Genomic DNA, 20,455 nt, shown 5'->3' with positions numbered 1-20,455 from the left:
TGCAGCCTGGCCCTGCCCTACCTCCTACTGCTCTTCCTTCTGTCCCTGACATGTGGGCAGCACTGGGCTCCTTTCTGCCCCTCACACCTGACAAGCGCTTTCCCAGAACTGGCCACCACCCATGCTGTCCCTCCGCTCGGCGTGTCCTTCCTGCCCCGCCTGCACTTGCCCCTTCTCACCCTTCCAGCTGCTGATCGAGGCCTCCAAGGCCGTCCCTGTCTCAACATCCTGCTTGCTTTCTCCAGAGAACTGATGATAATCTGTAGTCCCCGCCTTTGCTCGTTCATCCCTTTCCTTCTCTACGAGGTCGTGAGCCCCGCAGGAGCAGATTGGACTGTCTCTCCTGGGTCCCCCACCCTCACCCCAGCCAGGTCCAGTGCCTGGCGTGGATACATCAGCGGGGAAGGGCTCTGAGGCGAGTGCTTAAAAATAATAATAACAGCAACCGCACCAGCACCCTCACGGTGCTTGGTGCGTTATCACCATTCTAAGCTCTTCGCGTGTCAGGTAGAGGGGGGCCTCGCCCACTTTTCCTGTAAAGGATCAGATCATGACTAATTTAGGCTTTGGGAGGCCACGTGGTCTGGGGCACAACTGCTCAACTGCCCTGACCATGCAGACAGCCATGGATCATATATCCACGAGTGGACGTGGCTGGTTCGGATAAAACTTTGGTTACCGGGGCAAGTGGTGGGCCAGCTGCCCCCTGATGAAAAGTATGAGCTTATTTGCTCTTCAGAAATTCTGTAGCAGCTCTGATCTTATCCCTGTCTTACAGACAAAGAAACTAGGAAGCAGAGGACTAAGTCACTCGCCTGAGGTCGCGTGGCTCTTCAGGGACAGAACCCAAATCGAGCCCGGGCAGGTCCCCTCAGAGTCCACAGTGGCAGCGGCTTCTTGGCAGCCACTCCTGGGGAGCAGGGAGGAACCACAGCTCCTCCTTATCCCCCCAGGGTTCCGGAGCCTCCTGCCTGCGGGGGCTCCCCAAGCTTCCTCCTTAGAAAAATGGGGATGATGGTAAGAACGTATACATCACAGGGTTGCCCCCAGGACGGAAACGAGACCACGCATTAAACTCAGCTGCATCTAAGCCCGGGCCTGGCCTCCGGGAGTGTAATCCCGACCCACATCCAGCCCCAGCCATCAGGTGCTTTTCATGCCGTCCTCTCGCCCTCGGGCTGCCTCTTTCCGCTTGGTCCCAGGTTGTCTTCATGGCCCTCCTTCCAAGAGCCCTTCTCCGCCGAGCCCGCGCACTCATCCTGAGTGTTCCTTCTTCCATCCCAAACATGGGTGGGCGGCGTGCTCTGTGCTGGGCCTGGGCTGGACCCTCAAGCAGCTGGCTGGTCAACCCCGGACAGCAGTGGGCACGGCGATGGGTCAGGAGCTGAAGCTGAGGGTTCGAGTCAAGCCTCTCAGAAAGGAAGCTCTCGTGCGGGAAGCCCAGCAGGCTTTCTTTGTCTGCTTTGAGTCCTGGGAGCAAGTGGCAGAGGTTTCCTGCAGCATCACCTGCAGCCGCGTGCACTCTGGGGGGGGGCGTTCTGTGCACAAGAGGTAGTCCCCTTCAAGGCTCGCCTGAGTGAGCAGCCACAGCCCGGGCCCGGGCAGGAGGCCTGCAGCCCCTGACCCCCCACCCCCACCCCCGACTCCACCAGCAGCGCTCTGCTGCCCTCCCGGGAAAATGAGGAACCAGAGGTTTCCCAACAACTTGGAGAGAAATCACACTTCTCTTCAAAGGAATTAAAATCATGCCCACATCATTCTCCATCCCTGTCCAAGCAAACCCTCTTCTGTGAAAGCGTAAGGAAAAGAAAAGATACCCTCCTTCCGCCTCTGCGACACCAAAGCCAAACCATCCTGTGGATGGGATGGGGCGGGGGGTGGAGGCTCTTGGGGGGCCGCCGGCTCCCCGTCATGTTAGGCCCGATGGAGAATGGCCTCGTGATGCCTGCCTTTCTCCCAGGCCTGCCTCCTGTCCAACCGGCATGGTTCACGTTAAGGAAAATAAACGCAGTCTGTCCCGGAGGCCACACCGTGGCTGTGTGGTTGTGTTAGGCTGTGGCGACAGCGGAGAGGAGGAGGCCGAGGGCTGGAGCAGAGCCTGGCCGTGGTTCTGAGGGGTTCACCTTCAGAGGAAGGCGCTTTCCGGGCTGTTGCCAACACGGGCTTTGGGACAACTTGAGGCCGTCTCAGTTCTCCCTGCACCGCGGGGATAACGCGCCAGATGAAGGGGCTTTTTTTCTTCCTCTTCTGCCACCAATGCCTCCTCCTCCTCCTCCTCTTCTTCTTTTTTGTGTTGTTTAAAATTTTCCTGCTAGTAGCCGTCCTTCCTGGAAGAGCAGCATCTGAGAATCCAAGGGCTGGGTGTGACTTTGAGACAGGGAACTGCCTGTCCTTCGCCGGGCGAGCATCTGACCGCCTGAGCCGGGGCTGGTCTCTGTTAGCACCCTGCCCGGGACACAGATGCCGGCGTTTTGCTTTATACCTCGTCCTCACCACTCCCCACCATCCTCCCTCCTGTAATTAAGTGCAGGACCTGTGGTTGGGTCTCGGGCGGGTTTGGGAGATACAGATTTGCACTCGCTTCCTGTTGCTGGATGCAGGTTGACTCCTTGAGCTCCTGGTGAGGCCGGAGCAGAGCTGAGAGCTGGGCAGTCTGCCTTCCGGCAGCCCATCCTGTAACTGGCAGCTTCATGGGCCGGCGTGGTACGGTCTGTCAGTGGTCCATGGCTCCAGGACCACCCTGGGGCACCTGGCCAGCCTAGGTGCCTCCCTCCTATCACCCGGGCCCTGTACGTAAGTCTCCCCTCCCTTACAAAGGGCCTTGGGGATGCTGCAGGCCTCAGGCTGCTCGGGCACCAAGGCCCACTTCACAGGCCCCTGGACCCTGAGAACTGCTGTGTAACCCATCACTAGCAGGGATCTCAGACCTCGTCGAGGGGGAGGGTCACACAGGCTGAACGGGGTTACCTCGGGGGAAGCAGCCCCGATTAAATCCCAAATGAGGAGGAAGAGGGCTGTGCTGGGGCGAGTGAGAGGGGGAAGGACCAGACACAGCGGACCCCAGCACTAGCTGCGAGGGGCTCAGCCACTGCCGACTCTCTGGGAGCCCTGTCTCCCCAGAGCTTGCGTTCCTGACATAGATCTAAACCCAGCATGTCATATGCCATCACCGAAATAACAACCAGATTGCATGCAAGATCGAAAAAATTCTTTTAGGAGTTCCTGTCGTGGCTCAGCAGTTAACGAACCTGGCTAGGAACCATGAGGTTTGCGGGTTCAATCCTGGCCTCGAGCACAGTGGGTTAAAGATCTGGCGTTGCTGTGGCTCTGGCCTAGGCCGGCAGCTACAGCTCTGATTGGACCCCTGGCCTGGGAACCTCCGTGTGCTGCAGCTGCGGCCCTAAAAAGCAAATAAAATTAAAAAAAAAAAATTGTTTACTGATACCCCAAAGGAAATGTGGCCATTCCTCAGAATCGTCGAATTTACTCAGGACACACGTTAGGTGTCGTCGGCTGGTCTACTCACCCGCACCCCTAAGACCGCCCCCGAGGCACCCCGACCTGGATGTGTCTCCTGCCCGCACCCTTTGCGTTCTCGCTTCTCGCCTTCACCCTCTCCCAGCGGCGCCATCCTCTGCTCCACTTCCAAACCGGAGCCTGGGAGGCACCCTCCACGCCCTCGCCCGCAGCCCTCCATCGAACCCGCGTCGAAATCTGTGCCTTTTCCCTCAGGAATGCCTCGCCACGTGGCTCCTCTTTGTCGCCGCCTTACATCAGGCTGTCGCCGTCCAGCTCTGGTCTGAGGCCCTAGCCTCTTCCCCTCGGCTCTGTGTCTGTCACCCCTTGAAAGGTCCAGGCCTCGCAGGGAAAACTGGAATTCCTTCCCCGGGGCGATTGCTCAGGGCTCTTCACCGCCTATTCCTCCCCCTTCTCCAAGGTCTCCCGGTGCCTTTTTAGGTGTTCCCAGCAGGGAATTTAGTTGCAGGAGTCCGCAGTGGGCTCCACAGGTCAGGGCAATACTGGGAAGTCACACAGGAGGCTTGGAGGGAGGCAACCCCGAGGTGACTCACCGTGGGAAGCTGCCCACCCCTTCCTTTAAGGGCAGAAGTGATGCAGGGAGCATGTGGTGTTCCCAGGGCTTTGGAACTGGGCACCTGCCTGGTGGAAGCTGGTCTGCAGAGCGAGGGGCCGTTACTGGTGATGAAAGCTGTGGAGGGGAGTTCCTGTGGTGGCTTAGTGGGTTAAGAACCCGACTAAGATCCATGAGGACGTGGGTTCATCCCTGGCTTTGCTCAGTGGGTTAAGGATCTGGCGTTGCCGTGAGCCGTGGTGTAGGTGGCAGATGCAGCTCCGATCTGGCGTTGCTGTGGCTCTGGCGTAGGCCGGCAGCTGCAGCTCTGATTCGACCCCTAGCCTGGGAACCTCCATATGCTGCAGGTGCAGCCCTAAAAAGAAAAACAACAACAACAAATAAAAGCCTCGAGGATCCCAGTCACTGTTGAGCTGCTGCCCACCCCCAGGGGATGAGGGAGAAATGTGCTGCCTCTCCTTTCCTCCAGCCTCGCTGCTGAACCGGGCCAGAAGCCAGGAACCCTGGAAACAGAGGGGTCGTGGGGGGGTCACCCCTCACCTCCCTTCAGGATGCAGACCAGAGCAGAGCAGAGCAGCTCTGAAAGCAGACAGGCGGCTGACCGGCATGTCCCCTGACTCCACTTCAGCGACAGTCAATCATTTAGGGTTCCGGAACTCGGTGATGCCGTCGGGGAAACTGTTTTCTCTGCTTCATCAAGAAAATGCCTCCTCCTTCAGGACCAGCGAAGTGTTGTCTCCTCTGTGGAGTCAGCGCAGACACCTCAGAAAATGTTAACTGCCCCCCATCTGAACCTGTCTCGATGGGACTTGCCACCAGGGTATTGCCTTGTATCACTCCCCTGTCTGAGCCCCCCTGGGCAGACGCGTTGTCACAGGTCTCTGCATCCCTGAGTCTGTGCAGGGATGTTCAGACAAGGCGGCCGTGGCCATCTCCCCACGTGGCACGGCGGCTGAGGGCAGAGCAGGGCCTGAGCCTCCGCTCATGCCCTGGGATTCTATCTGTAGCCACCGGTAACTCCCAAGAATCAGAACTTGAAAACCTTGGAGGCAGCTCCTGGGCTTACATCTTATGAAGCAGATCATAATATATAAAAGCATTCTGGAGTTTTCCAAACCTTCATTAATCTAAGCAAAACGTTTGGAGGAGGTGGGGTGGGGGGTGGGGCTGTGGAAGTCGTGTGGACAGACAGGGACCTTCCTTTTTTTGTTAAACTAGTGACTAAATTCGCCTAGACTGGTATCCTTTTTATTGTAACGAAAAGCCAAACTCTTGCTGCTTGGGGATGTGAGACACTTTGTTATGCGCCCCCCAGACGGAGCAGAAGAATATGAACAGTGGGGCCAGGTCGAGGGGAGAAAAGAATTTAAATCTCGACATCACAGCTTTTCTTTGGAATTTCTAGAAAATTCTCAGGAAAAGGATGCATCAATTTATGAAGCTTAAAAATGGCCTTTAAAAAAGACTCTGTAAGAGTTCTTAGGGAGCAGATGGGGAGTGATTTTCTCTTGTCTTTTTGGGTTTGAGTGAATACCTTCAGCAGGGGGGCTGCGGTCATTCCGTCGAAGGCAGGAATGAGGCACCGTTTTCTGCAGTCAGGAGGTAGACAAGCTCTAGCGGTCATTTTGAAGATTGTTTTGTTTCTTATTTATAAGAACCGAGCTCTTGTGCTCTTCCTGTTACATAAGCTGTTATACCCAGAGGGGAGGATTTTCATAAAATGGAGCTCTTACTCATTTCCACCAAAGAGCTGCCCGGGGATGACAGAGCACCAGCTGGGAGTGTTAGAGAAATGTATTTGTCAGACCAAGAAATGTCAGCCTTTATCGTTCTATCACTGGGGCTCTCGAATGTCCGCGAGCACAGCGCGCTGATTCCATTTTTGGAGCTGAGTCACAGGCCTGGGGCGGCTTCAGAGGAAGGAGGCAGACCCCGGCTCTCTGTCTAAGAACATCGCCCTGAAACATCGCGAGTCCAAAGGGTAGAGCAGAGCATAAGTGCCTAGTTTTCAAAATGTTGAATGCGACAAGAACTTGATTTTGTACAACAAACATCGGGTCAGATAGCAGATTGGAGAGGCACCGAGGCGACAGATGTGCTGTCCGGGGCCGGGCAAGACACACAGTGGTGGGGACAGCGGGCCGGGGCCCCGGGCCTCCGCGGGAGCCTGCAGCCTGGCTGTGAGGGTCACGCCCTGCCGCACCTGCCCGTGCAAAGCCTGACCGCCACGCAGGCCCACCTGGCGGCCTGATGGAGCGGCGGTCCCCACAGTGGGCTTCAGGGACCCCGGGGATGCTGGAGCAGCGCTGACTGGGAATTGAGCCTCTGACAGCTAATGCGCTCTTAGATCCTTCAGGTATGTTTAGACACACAATTGACAACTTTTACAAACCAGGGCTTCTCCCCAAGGGGAGCAGATTGTGAAACATTTCCCAGCACGCCCCTGCCTGGGGCTTGCGGCCACCCTTTCCGGGGATCTGCATGGGCAAAACTCTGCCTCGTCATATGAAGGTGTCATTTTTCCATTTTTACTCTCCTTTCATGAGTGTGCAGATGTTTTCCAGACGTAACACGATGTGCTACTGCAGCTGATGGAATGGGCAATAGATGTGAAGATCCAGCTGCTTTCTCTGAGGCCCAAACAGACATGTGCAAATATGTGAAAGACAAATAACTAAAAATTCAGAGTTCCCACTGTGGCGCAGTGGGTTAAGAATTGAACCTCGGCAGCTCAGGTTCAATCCTCAGCCCGGGAACTTTCATAAACCATGAGTGCAACCCCAAAAGAAAAAAATGCCACTCCTTTCACTGATTTTTTCTTTCGGAAAATGATTATTTTTCATAAAAAGATTATTTATGTTAACATATAATTGGCTCATTATTATCTTAGAGTGAATTAATACAATTTTTAGGAGTTCCCTTGTGGTGCAGTGGGTTAAGGATCCAGCATTGCCGCTGCCATGGCTTGGGTTGCTGCTGTGGTGAGGGTTCAGTCCCTGGCCTGGGAACTTCCACATGCTGCAAGCTTGCCCCCCAAAAAATAAATATTTAATTCCTTATTTTAATTTCAAATATGGTAAACATTAGTAAATATAACCCACATAATCCCAAACTCTTGGAGTCGTCAATTTTTTTAAGAGACTTCATTTTTTAGGGTTGTTTTCCATGCACAGCAAAATCGAGTGGAAGGTAGAGAAAGACGGGCAGACACACAGATAAGCACATTAAATCCTTGTGCCAGAAAGAGGATAGGATGGCGTGGAGGGGAACCCGAACTGAGTTTTGTACGTCGCGCTGCCCTGTGCTGGGGAGTGAACAAGCCTGCTGCTTTGGGGTACATCTCTGGGGGTCCACACTTAGGGGCCGTGAGGCATAGGCACGAGCACAGGCGGTGCTTGTTCTCCTTCCCGGGGATCGAGAACACGGGGCGGATGGGGGCAGCTTGGAATGGGTTCTCCCTCTCCTCTGGGAGAAAGGCGAGTCTTGGTGTCTGTCAAGGGCTACTCCTCTTCATCTTTGTAATTAACTTTTTGTTGGAAGGGGAACAATCCCATCTTGTACGGCTCCCTCCACCCATGAGGTTCTGCAGGAAACACACGCAGAGAGGAAGCGGGCGGGGGCCATTGGTTCCAAACCCCAGGATGAAGAAAGAAATTCTCCTGGTTTGCTGGGCTCCTCGAGAGAGCAAGCTTTATTTGCTGAAAGAGACCAGCTTTCACCCAGGCTGCACCGTGGACTCAGACCACACCAGCAGCGAGAGGGGCCAGCCGCTGACCTGGGCAGAGCTGAGGGTTGAACGGGGCCGCCCATCTCCCGCCTACACGGTCAGGCCACGCAGCTGCTCCCCGGCCCGGTGACCTCGTCAGCTGCAGGAGAATCCCGAGGGAACCCCAAGAACAAGCCAAAGCAAGCAAGCCTGAAGGCCAAGGCTTCCTGTACCTTGTGGAAGGACATCACCCCCACGGACCCCCCATCCTCTGCCATTTGCCGGACACTGAAAGCATCACTCCTGGGACTGTGTCACAAGCAGCAGCCTGCCTGCAGAGGAGGCAGGGCTGTTGTTCCCCTGGGGACCACTCGTGGGGTCTTGATGGTCCATGAGAGGCCAGATGTCAGGAGTTTCCGTCTTGGCACAGTGGTTAATGAATCTGACTAGGAACCACGAGGTTGCGGGTTCGCTCTCTGGCCTTGCTCAGTGGGTTAAGGATCTGGCGTTGCCGTGAGCTGTGTCGTAGGTTGCAGACCCGGCTCAGATCCCGCATTGCTGTGGCTCTGGCGGAGGCTGGTGGCTACAGCTCCGATTAGACCCCTAGCCTGGGAACCTCCATATGCCGAGGAATCGGCCCTAGAAAAGGCAAAAAGACAAAAAAAAAAAAAAAAAAAAAAAGTCCAGATGTCAGGTGTATGTGCTATTTCATGGGGAAAAGGTCTAGAATTTTCATCACATTTTCAAAGATGGGGGAAGTCCTTGCTCAGAAAAGCTTAAGAATCACTAGGTTGGAGGCCAACACTACTTCTAGCTGCCCTGTTGAGGGCTTTGCAAGAAGTCCATTCAATAATGTAAATTCAACAAATAGCTGAGTTCTCCATGCCTGGCTTAGTGCTAAGGGTTGGACACGCAGCAGTGAGCAAGACCAGATGCTATCTGAATGTCACCAAGGAGCATAAATAAAACTGATCACACAAATGCACGTCCAGTCTCACATCAAGTGTTGCTCTGAAGGAAAGGAAGCCGGTTTTATGACAGAACAGTGGATGAATCTATTTTTTGGTTTTGTATATTTATTTATTTTTTGAGTAGATACTAGGTAATATACTCATGTTCAAAAATTCAAAAGGATTCTATAGCAAAAACCCCACCACCATTACCTGCCCTGATCTCCTTGCCACTCTCTGGGAGTCATGCATATTTCACAGAATGGTGACCAGACCTCCTGCTGTTAGACCAGAGGGGAGAAGAGAAAGCTTACCCGGACACATGAAGCTTGAAATGACCTTTGAAGCATGAATATGAGTTAACTAAGCACAGAGGACTGGAAGGGGATGAGGAAGCCCAGAAGCAACAGCTTGTGCAAAGGCCCTGTGCGGGAGACAGCACGGTGTCTTAGAAGAACTACAAGAAGGCCTGTGTACCTGGAGCCGAAAGTGAGGGGCGAAGAGATGCAGGATGCTGCTGGGTGAGCAGGATGCATTCTTGTAGCTGCTTAGCACTGTGGGTTTGCCCCGAAGGGCCCTGGGACGCCACCGAGTGATGAGGGGAGATAACCTTCCAGCAGCCTTGTGTTTTGAAATTATCACCCTGGCTCTAGCAAGGAGCATGGATTGGAAGAGAAAGCCATTCATGGGCTTTTGTTTAGTTCAGGTGAGAAATGGTGTGGCCTGGTGGCAGTGTTATATCTATATATTTTGCAAGAAATGTATTGGTGTGCGAGAAACGTATTCTCGCTTCTGAAAAATGTTCGCAAAATGTTTGTTTCAATTCTCTCCACTGAGTGGAAGGACAGTCCGTAACAAGCATTTACTCAGAATGTAGTCGACACCCGGCTATATTTTGTCCCAGCCTGTGGCCCCACTGCCAGGATAACAGCGTCCTGTAAGAGGTTGATGGACAAAAGGCCCGCATCTCACAGAATGCTGCTGGAAGTCACTTGGTCCAGCCTCGCTCCTGAGCACCCCAGAGACCGCTCCCCTCTGCAGGAGCCTTCCAGGGCCAGGAGGTGGTGGGTGGTTGTTTCACAGCCGTGGCAGAGTGACCCTGTGGGTCGTGTTCACTAAGGAGGAAGCAAAGAGTGACAACGCCCGGAGGCTGCAGAGGTTTGGGAATTGGCCTCTGAATTTTCCTCCTCTTCTCCTCTCCCCCCAGAATGGCCTCTTCTGAGGAGCAAGGGGCTGTCCCCTGTGGTTTCATCCGCCAGAATTCCGGCAACTCCATCTCCTTGGACTTCGAGCCCAACGCAGAGTACCGCTTTGTGGAGCCGCTGGAGGAGCGCTACAGGTGCGCCTTCTGCCGCTCGGTGCTCCACAACCCCCACCAGACGGGCTGCGGGCACCGCTTCTGCCAGGACTGCATCCTGTCCCTGAGGTGAGCAGACAGGGCCAGGCTCCGGCCAGAGCCCCACGGGGGAGGGCGTCCCTGGGGTCGCAGTGTCACCTGTGGCTGTCCTTGTGGGTTTGGGAATTGCTGTGGTTGGCCACAGAACCACCCGCAGGGGCACAGGCTCTCCCAGGGTCCTTCTCTGAGAGCCAGAGGAGGGATCGGCTTTTCTCCCTCACTCTCTTATGGACACTCAGCTTTTCTTAAAATTCAGACACCCCTGTTTTGCCCGCAAGGGCACCCTGGTGCACGGTCTGTGTGGGAGGCCTTGTACCTCAGCGGCTTTCCTGAAGGCTCCTTGCTGCCCTGGGTGCTGTCTGCTCCTGGCAGCTGGAAGTCTGAGTCATGCCCTTTTGAGGGTGGAGACCAGGACACACATGGAAGCAGGCGGTGGGGGCTCACACGGAACTTGTACCCAGCTTGGCAAGGGGGTTATTCCAGCGCTTTCACACTCACTCCTGGGTTTGTTCATTCAGCACCTCTGGGTTCCAGGCACAGCTCTGTGTACAGAGGCGAAGAGCCAGAAGTCCAGTGTGAACCAGGCCTCTAGAATCTTCCATTCCAGTGAAAGCGACAGGTTGTGGTACCGTGTGATAAGCACGGGACTGCTGTGGAAACGTTGGCTGAGGACTTGTGGCTCTGTCTGGGGGACTAGCTCCTTGTCCTGGAGGATGAATAGGAGTTTCTCAAGCCAACTGGGGAGGTGCTGAAAGGGGCCTCCTGGGGGAGGGAAGAGCCTGGGGAAAGGCAGGACCCGCCTGCATGGGGTCAAGTGCAGCTGGAGCACTTGAATGGGCTGCTGAGCTCAACTCTTTAATTCTGGCTTCAATTTTGTTTTTCTTTCCAGAGAATTAAATGCAGTCCCACTCTGCCCTGTAGACAAGGAGGTGATCAAATCTCAGGAGGTAAGACAATCACTGCTTAGGCTGAACAGTTCTCTGGGCGACAGGCTGGAGCACAGAGTGGCAGGGGACCCTCCTTGCAGTCTGTGTTCTTCTGCCGTGATGACAGGTCAGACCCCACTCCTGCTCCTGTTCAAGGCAGGCTTGTTTGGGTCTTTCCTGCCCCCCCCAGGACTCTTCTCCAGCTCCCTCCTCCCCCTCTTCACCCTCTTCTTATACTAACCCCAGTTATGGTGAGTTGCTTGGTGAAAGGAAATATCTTGCTTCCTGGAATTGAATTTGTCCTCTGTTTAATCTTTAAAATTTTGATTTATTACAATTATTATGTCTAACAATAGCTTTATTGAGATATAATTTAGATGCCATAAAATTTGCCTTTAAAGTGTACGTGTTGTGGTTCTCATTGTGGCCCAGTGGTAACCAGCCCAACTAGCATCCATGAAGATGCGGGTTCGATCCCTGGCCTTGCTCCGTGGGTTAAGGATCTGGCATTGCTGTGTGGCATACGTCACAGACACGGGTCAGATCTGGTGTGGCTGTGGCTGTGGCTGTGGTGTAGGCCGGAAGCTGCAGCTCCAATTTGACCCCTAGCCTGGGAACTTCCATATGCTGTGGGTGTGGCCCTGAAAAAAAAGGTATGTGTTTCTTGGGTATGTGCCTAGGAGTGGAATTACTGGGTCACATGATAATTCTGTTTAACATTCTGAGGAACCGCCACGCTATTTTCCAAAGCAGCTGCACCATTTTACATTTCTACCAGCAAGAGAGTTCTGATTTCTCCATATCCTTGCCGAAATTTGCTATTGTCTGTCTTTTTCACTCTAGACTTCCTAGTGGGTAAAAAGAGGCATCTCGTGGTTTCGATTTGCATGCCTCTAATGATTAATGATGTTGAGCATTTTTTCATGTGTTTGGCCATTTGCATATCTTTGTAGCAATTCCTAGTTAAATCCTTTGCCTATTTTTAAAGTGGATTATTTGTCTTTTTATTGTTGAGTTCTAAGTGTTCTTTATGTGTTCTGGATGTAAGTCCCATATCAGATACACAATTTGCAAATATTTTTCCCCATTCCGTGGGTTGTCTTCTGTAAGTCTGGACACTTTCACGGTGTCCTTTGAAGCACAAGGTTTGCATTTTGATGAAGTCTTGCTTGTCTTGTGTTTGTGTGTTTTGGTCGCTTGTGCTTTTAGTTTTGTATTTAAGAAATCATTACCTGACCCATGGTTGTGAAGATTTTCTCCCTTAGAACTGCCTTTGAGGAGTTCCCTCGTGGTGCAGCAGGTTAAGAATCTGGTATTGTTGCTGTAGCAACTTGGGTTGCTATTGTAGCATGGGTTTGATCTCTGGCCTGGGACTTTCCACGTGCTCTGGGTGAGGCCACACAAAAACAAAAACAAAAACAAACTTCATTTGAATCTCAATTTTCTTTATTTAAAAAAAAATTAGGAGTTCCCGTTGTGGCGCAGTGGTTAATGAATCCGACTAGGAACCATGAGGTTGCGGGTTCGGTCCCTGCCCTTGCTCAGTGGGTTAAGGATCCGGCGTTGCCGTGAGCTGTGGTGTAGGTTGCAGACGCGGCTCGGATCCTGCATTGCAGTGGCTCTGGTGTAGGCCGGTGGCTACAGCTCCGATTCGACCCCTAGCCTGAGAACCTCCACATGCCACGGGAGTGGCCGGAGAAATGGCAAAAAGACAAAAAAAAAAAAAAGTTAACTGTAGGAGTTCCTGTCATAGCTCAGTGGTTAACTAACCTGACTAGTATCCATGAGGACACAGGTTCTATCCCTGGCCTTGCTCAGCAGGTTAAGGATCGGCATTGCAGGGAGCTGTGGCTGTGGCACAGGCCAGCAGCTACAGCTCCGATTCGACCCCTAGCCTGGGAACCTCCACATGCCACTAGTGTGGCCCTAAAAGGATTTAAAAAAAAAAAAATTAATTATTTTATTTTATTTATTTTTTTGTCTTTTTAGGGCCACACCCACAGCATGTGGAGGTTCCCAGGCTGCACCTGGAAGCTGCAGCTGCTGGCCTACGCCACAGCCACAGCAATGCCAGATCCGAGCCAAGTCTGCAACCTTCACCACAGCTCACGGCAACCCCAGATCCTTAACCCACTGAGTGAGGCCAGGGATCGAACCTGCGACCTCATCGTTCCTAATCGGATTCGTTTCTGCTGCGCCACGACAGGAACTGCTCAGTTTTCTTTCTCTAAACTTTCGTTACAGGACCTCCTCTAGGAATTTCCCTGAGCATCTCGTCAGATGTACGTGCTCCTTGTCTACCCTCTCTCGATGTGTTTTCCAACCGCCCAGCAGAGGACAGGGCTGTCCTTGTGTCTGCCTCACCTACTAGGCCAGGGCTTGGCATACTGCAATACGAGATTCGTTGGGGCAAATCCAGCCTGCCACCTGTTTTTATATGGCCTGTGATCTAAGGATGGTTTTTATATTTTTAAATCATTGAAAAAAATCCCAAGAAGGGTTCAAGGAACTCTGTACTATTTTTGCGACTTCTTGTGGGTCTTTATTGCAAAATGAAAGTGTATTTTACAAATCAAAAGAAGAACAATGTTTTGTGCCATGTGAAACTTATATGAGACTCACATTGCAGGGTCCATAAAAAACATTTTATTGGAACCTAGGCAAGCGCGTTCATGTGAGCATCGTACCCAGCAGGGTTGAACACAGCACCGCCGTGTGGCCGCCAAAGCCGAAAATATTTGCTGTCTGGCCCTGTCTGGAGAAAGTTTGCTACCCCCTGGTTTGTGCGGACGTACAAGTCAGCACAGCTTCGGTGACACCACCAGATGACTAATACAAACGTTTACTCCGGGACAGGAAGCTGAAAGCATCCCCCTCAGCCACAGCCCCACCCCCTGACCTTTGAGCATGTGAGGCCAAGGTCAGCATGAGATGCTCCTGGCTTCAGCCTACTGCATTAGGTGTTAAATTACCTGATGTGCATGTCTGGTGGCCTGTCAGGTGTATTTGAGACAGCCGTTTCTTTCCTGGTGGTGAATCTGGTATTTCCATTCCAACCACTGACTGGAAGTTTCCACCCAGCTTTGAAGATATACTTGAAGACCCAATGAATAATAGCTTCGTTCACATTGCTCTAAAGCTTCGGAGTGTATAAGACCTCTTATGCTTATCTTTTAGGTGTTTAAAGACAATTGCTGCAAAAGGGAAGTCCTCAATTTATATGTATTTTGCAAAAATGCTCCTGGGTGTACGGCCAAGATCATTCTGGGACGATACCAGGTTGGTATAACTTGTGAACAGGACTTGCCTTTGCCATGTTCCCAGCGCCGTGTTACTGGGCTAAGCACGGTCGGGAGAAGATGCTTTGGGTTGCGCGCAGAGAAGTCCCGTCTAGCAATGCAGCTGGTTGCGGTGGCGCACACCAGGGCTAAGGCGTGAGTAAAGAGAGTCGTCTGTGTGGAACACATGCCGTGTGTGCTACACCTTAAATTGTGGGGTAGGGATCACTGATCCAAAAGAGAAGCTGTAGGACGTGCTGAGCAAAAGAAACGGTCAAGCCAGGACATGTCTTTGGTTTGGTTTGGTTTGTCTTTTTTGGCCGTCCTGTGACATACAGAGTTCCTAGGCCAGAGATCAGATCCCAGCCGCAGTTGTGATTTAAGCTGCAGCTGCGGCAACGCCAGATCCTTAACCCACTGTGTCAGGCTGGGGATTGAACCTGGGTCCCAGCGCTCCCAAGACACTGCCAATCCTGATGTGCCACAGCGGGAACTCCAGGACATGTCATTTTTGAAAAACTGTGAAGGATTTAGGGTCTGTAGGATGGGAGCCAGGGGCTTGACTGCAGAAAGACACAATTGTTAGGGTCCCTGCCCGGAAGCATTTGCAGATGCCGGGGTAGGAATTTCCCAGCCACTGTGGGTCCTGGCCTCTTAGAGGTTGTGATCTAAGGCAGACGACAGTCCAGAACAGAGCTAGGATGTAGTTTAAAGCTGCAGCTTTGGGGAGTTCCTGTGGTGACTCAGCAGGTTAAGAACCTGACATAGTGTCAGGAAGGATGTGGGTTCGATCCCTGGCCTCGAGATCTGGTGGCGGTCCCAGACTCGGCTTGCATCTGGCATTGCTGTGGCTGCGGCTGGCAGCTGCACCTCCAGTTCTACTCTGGCCCGGGAACTTCCACATGCCGCAGGAGCGGCCCTTAAAAAAAAAAAAAAAAAAGTAAAGCTTTGGTACAAGGTGCAAACAAACTAGGTGAAGGGTTGTTGAGTGCCTTTCTGATGAAGCTGTCCTACCTTGCTCTTCCGTCCAGCGGAGGAAGGTTCTCAAATGCAAAGCAGGAAACGTGGCTCTGCCAGGGCAGGTCCATGTCAAGTTCAATCACATTGCAAGTGAATAGGAGGCATCTCTAGCTTTCAGAGGATCGCTTAGGAGGTGCTGCAGTCTCCCGCTCCTACCCACACATTTTGGGATGTATTTCAGGGGATTCAGGCTTTTGCTCATCCTGCCTCTCAACCCACAGGTGCTGAGCTCAGAAATGTGTAAATAGTTTGCAGGTTAACCCAGGGATTTCTTTGGAAATTCACGGAAGGTTTTTGTGCTTTCCTAAAACAGTCTCCCGTCACTTGCTTTGATAGTCTGGTCCTAGAGCAGGGCCTCTTTACCAATTTTGTCATCACCGAGCCTGAAAAGGAAATGAGGCTTAGAGGGCCCACTGACCAGCGTTAGTGACCAGAGACCAGTGGCTGGTTTCCTCTTACCTGTTTCCTTTTTCCTCTCATCCCCTGTTCTCTCTCACCTTGCTTGCTAAGTATAAGACCTTACGGTAGCAGAGTCCTGATGCGTGTTGGCTGTTTGGGTGAGAGCTGAGGGGTAGCATCCATGGATTTTGGAAAAGACATGGATTTCAGTTGCCACTGCTTGTCTCTCACTACTAGAGGCAAAAGAAAAGAGCCCTGATACTATTTACCTCCTGTAGAAAAACTGTGTGCCTTTTTTTTTTTCTTTCAGCAAATTCTTTCTCTCAGGAGCCAGAGAGTAGATGGTTGAGGCTTTGCTGGACATGCAGCGTCTGTCGTGGGTACTCGACGCTCCCATTTCAGAGAGAGGCAGCCACAGCCAACATGTGAACAAGTCTGGCTGTTCTCACTAAAACTGTATTTACAGAAACAAGGAGCAGGTCAGGTGTGGCCCGAGGGCCATGGCTTGCCAGCCCTGTTTTAAAGGATCTCGTGGTGGGGAAACAAGCTCATTAGGATTTTTTTTTTTTTTTTTGGCCACAGCCATGGTATGCCAGGGACTGAACTTGAGCCATAGCAGTGACAGTGCCGAATCCTTAACCACTATTCTATCAGGGAACTCCATGAATTTTGATAACTTGTCAGCATCACAGTAACCTGTGGTGTTAGCCAAAGATTTTGTTAAGATGTACTCACTTGGAAAAATCTGTAATGTGGAATTCCCTGGTGGCTAGTGGGTTAAGGAGCCGACGCTGGTGTCACTGCTGTGGCTCTGGTTACTGCTGTGGCACCTATTTGATCCCTTTTCCCGCATGCCACAGACGTGGCCAAAAAAGAAAAAATCTGTAACATGAAGACCTCTGTCCCTGTCACCGTTCCCTAATGTTCTGGTTTAAGAATCTCTCCTGGCTTCACAAGGCTCACCCTTCCTGGGTTCCCCGGGCCTTCGGTCCTGTGGTCTGCTCGCTCCTTTCTGTACTGCTTCTGGAACAGCTTCCTCGTCCTCCCTTTCCTTCTTTCGTCCTTCCCCTTCCTTCACTCACTCAGGATGAGGCCTTTTCTTCTTCCCTCGTCGCCCCGCGGCCTGGCTTTTACCGTCTGCTGGGCAGGGATTAGTCCTTGGTGCTCGAGTGGGCTGGAGGATGGACGAAGGAAATACAGAATGCTCGAGGAGGGAGTTCCCACCGTGGCGCAGCGGAAACGAGTCTGACTAGCATCCAAGAGGAGGCAGGTTCAATCCCTGGCCTCGCTCGGTGGGTTAAGGATCCGCCATTGCCGTGAGCTGTGGTGTAGGTCACAGACGCAGCTCAGATCTGGCCTTGCTGTGGCTTTGGTGTAGGCCGGCAGCTGCAGCTCTGATTGGACCCCTCTCCTGGAACCTCCATATGCCGTGGGTGCGGCCCTAAAAAGACAGAAAAAAAAAAAAAAAGCCCTTAAGGAACTGGTAAATTAATTGGCATGCCTAAGGAAAATAGCCAAAAACTAACCTGAGAACCTGAGCAGGTTAGCAGATAATCTAAGATAAACTTGGCATGCTTCCTTCATCACCCATGTCCCCGTCCTCTAAACGAGGCCAGCTTTCCCAGCCGAGGGGCCAGCAGCCCTTGCCACGCCCCGTCCTCACCGAGAGCCAGGAGCCGGGAGCAGAAGCTGCCAGCTCTGCCCTCCAAGTCCTTCCTCCTGTGCCCGCAGTGCCCTCTCTCCCTCCTTCCGGACCTTGCAGCCCCTCCCCCTCCCCACTGCCCTGGGCTGGGGTCCCCACCAGCCTGTCGTTGTCTGTTGCAGGACCACCTCCAGCAGTGCTTATTTCAGGCCGTGCAGTGTTGTAACGAGCGCTGTCGGGAGCCAGTCCTTCGCAAAGACCTGAAAGAGCACGCGAGCACGTACTGCCAGTTTCGAGAGGAAAAATGCCTTTACTGCAAAAAGGATGTGGTGGTCATCAATCTACAGGTAAAGAAAAAAGAAGAAGAACCGTCTTTACGGGACTGCATTCTGCCTGAGCGGCCACAGTGAATCGGATGGGATCCAACCAGCACTTTGGGGGATTTATTTTTTGTGCAGAAATAGGTCTAAAGAAAACTCTATCTGAGGGTTCCGTCAGAAACTAAAAACCTCCTTGGGAGGTCTCTTTTCATCTAGCGTTGGCAAAAATGTTGTTTGAGCACCTGCTGAGTATGAGCGGGCCGGGGGCGACACCAGGCGCTGGGTCACAAGGGGGTAAAGACACTGTCCTCAGGATGCTGTGACCTAATCGGAGAGGCAGGATGCAGACATGAGAAGCGAGTTAGGGGTACCTTTAACACGTGCCACAAGAGCCAGGCCTGTGCCCTCTGACCTTAGAAATAATTGGACAATTGAATTGAATCTGTTTATATATACCCAGGAAATAGCCATCTGGAATCCTTTTTTGTTTGTTTTTTAGGGCCACACCTGTGGCATATGGAGGTTCTCAGGCTAGGTGTTGAATCAGAGCTGCAGCTGCCAGCCACAGCCACAGCCACAGCAACACAGGATCCGAGCCACAGCTTCGACCTACACCGCAGCTCACGGCAAAGCCAGATCCTTAACCCACTGAGCGAGGCCAGGGACTGAGCCTGCATCCTCATGGATCCTAGTCAGGTTCGTTACTGTGGAGCCACGACGGGAACTCCCTGGAATCCTCTTTGGAACGAGGCCACACCTTCTTGTAGCGGGGAAGCTGCACACAGCGGAGATGCCCAGAGGGCCCCTGAGGCCCGTAGGCAGCTGAGGGAACAGGCTGACTTTGTCCCAGCACACTTTCTCTGTTTCAGAATCACGAGGAAAACTTGTGTCCTGAATACCCAGTGTCTTGTCCCAACAAGTGTCTGCAGATGATTCCACGAACTGAGGTAACTGTAAATAACTCTCTGGGGAGATCTGATGTAAGAGCACATTTTAGTGGTCTTGGGGGGGGGTGCTTGATAAAATCTCGTCGGCGGGGCTCAAGGCTTAAATTCCCCTCGTGGTAACCACGGTCGTCTGCCCTGCCCCGCTCCCCGAGAGCCCTCCTCGTCCCGGTCCTGGTCCTCCTTCCCGCAGGCTTCAGCTCGGCCTTTCCCTGCTGTTTCCTTCCTTCTTCCCGAGCCGCGCTTGGCTCCCTGCCTGCTGCAGTTGTGCCAGGAGCTGGAGAGTCGGGACGAATTTCCATAACGTGAGGCTGTCCATTCTTAGGTCGATGAACACCTCGCTGTGTGTCCGGAAGCTGAGCAAGACTGTCCTTTTAAGCACTATGGCTGTATGGTCAAGGTACGGAATGATTGCTGTTGTCTGCCTTCCACCGAAGAATTCATTTGTCCTGCTCTTTTTGCTCTTTTTTTTTTTTTTTGGCTGAACTCTTGGCTTATGGAACTTCCTGGGCCAGGGATTGAGTCTGAGCGGCAGCAGCAACTTACAGCACAGCCGTGGCAATGCCAGATCTCTAACCCACTGCACCAGGCCGGGGATCAAACCTGCTCCTCAGGGAGCTCAGCAGGGACCTGAGCTGCTGCAGTCTGATTCCTAACCCACTGTGCCATAGCGGGAACCCTCCTTGTGCTCCTTGATGCCGTTGAGGATACAGAAGGACATTCATTTCTGAGAAACTTTAAGACTGGCACTTGTTGAAAAAAATACTGGTGATGATTTTAAGTGAACAGAACAAAATGGGGTTTATAAAATCATATCATATATATATATATTTAATACACACATGTGTATACCATATGTATGTATTTCATAAAATCTATGAGACAATTCCCATTCTATATTAGGAGTTTGTTAAATTAGACATGGATATATAGACAAGGACTAGAAGAGAATATGGACAAATAAAAAGCATTTTTAATGGGAAAAAAAAAAAAGACTGGCACTTGTATTAGTCAGGGTTCTCCAGAGAAGCAGAACAAATAATTTACACACAGACACATAAAACTTGTAATACCTAAGACCAGCTTTTTGAGATTTGCTTATATCTGTGAAAGTAAAAATTGACCCCCTACATCAACCTTGCAATTGTACTGCTAGGACTTTATTTCACAGGTGTCCTTTCATAAGTGTGCAGTGATGACACACATACACACACACACCCACACACACACCATGTACAGTATGCCCCCCTTGTTTGTGGGGGACACATTCCAAGGCCCCCCTCCCCGCCCCCATGACTGCCTAGAAACCATGGTTCGTACCAAACTCTATACATACTATGTTTTTCCCATGCATATGTGTCTATGATAAAGTTCAGCTTACAAATTAGGCACAATAAGGGAATTTCTGGGCTGCCAGCATCCCTGGGGCCCACGATTGATAAATAAGGGGTAACTGAACTGCAGTAGTGCAACTGTTCATCTGATAACTGAGACGCTCAGTGACTAAGGGGTGATTAGTTATACAGCCTGGACACCTGGGCACCAGGATGGCTCATGCCTGGGGCAGGATGGAGCAGGACGGCACAAGATTTCATCACGTGACTCAGATGGCTCGCAAGTGAAAACACGGGCTGTTTGTTTCTGAAACTTTCTGTTTAATACTGTTGGACCATGATTGACCATGGGTAACTGTGGCTAAGAGGGGCCTGGTGTATTTAGAAAAAAAAAAAAAAAAAGGATAAAACCCCACAAGAACCGAACAACAATCTTAAGTTCCTCATTAA

The 20,455-nt window shown here is 52.0% G+C and overlaps 1 protein-coding gene across 3 annotated transcripts in view; it reads left to right on the top strand.

Moving 5' to 3' along the window:
- The window catches only part of TRAF5 (TNF receptor associated factor 5), a 49,746-nt gene that overhangs the window by 16,945 nt on the left and 12,346 nt on the right, over positions 1-20,455 (top strand). For 2 of the 3 annotated variants that reach the window (XM_021063867.1, XM_003482755.4), the window contains exons 2-7: positions 9,954-10,172; positions 11,032-11,089; positions 14,246-14,347; positions 17,590-17,754; positions 18,597-18,674; positions 18,997-19,071. In XM_021063867.1, coding sequence (XP_020919526.1) covers positions 9,955-10,172; positions 11,032-11,089; positions 14,246-14,347; positions 17,590-17,754; positions 18,597-18,674; positions 18,997-19,071 — 696 coding nt within the window. In that variant the 5' untranslated portion in view covers position 9,954. Of the gene's footprint in view, positions 1-8,454; positions 9,268-9,953; positions 10,173-11,031; positions 11,090-14,245; positions 14,348-17,589; positions 17,755-18,596; positions 18,675-18,996; positions 19,072-20,455 lie in introns of those variants that run through there. The other variant, XM_021063865.1, reaches the window with a different exon arrangement.

Source organism: Sus scrofa, chromosome 9 (assembly GCF_000003025.6).
Source record: "Sus scrofa isolate TJ Tabasco breed Duroc chromosome 9, Sscrofa11.1, whole genome shotgun sequence".
In the NCBI taxonomy this organism is placed as follows: Eukaryota; Metazoa; Chordata; class Mammalia; order Artiodactyla; family Suidae; genus Sus; species Sus scrofa.
This window is presented reverse-complemented; position numbering and strand designations above follow the sequence as displayed.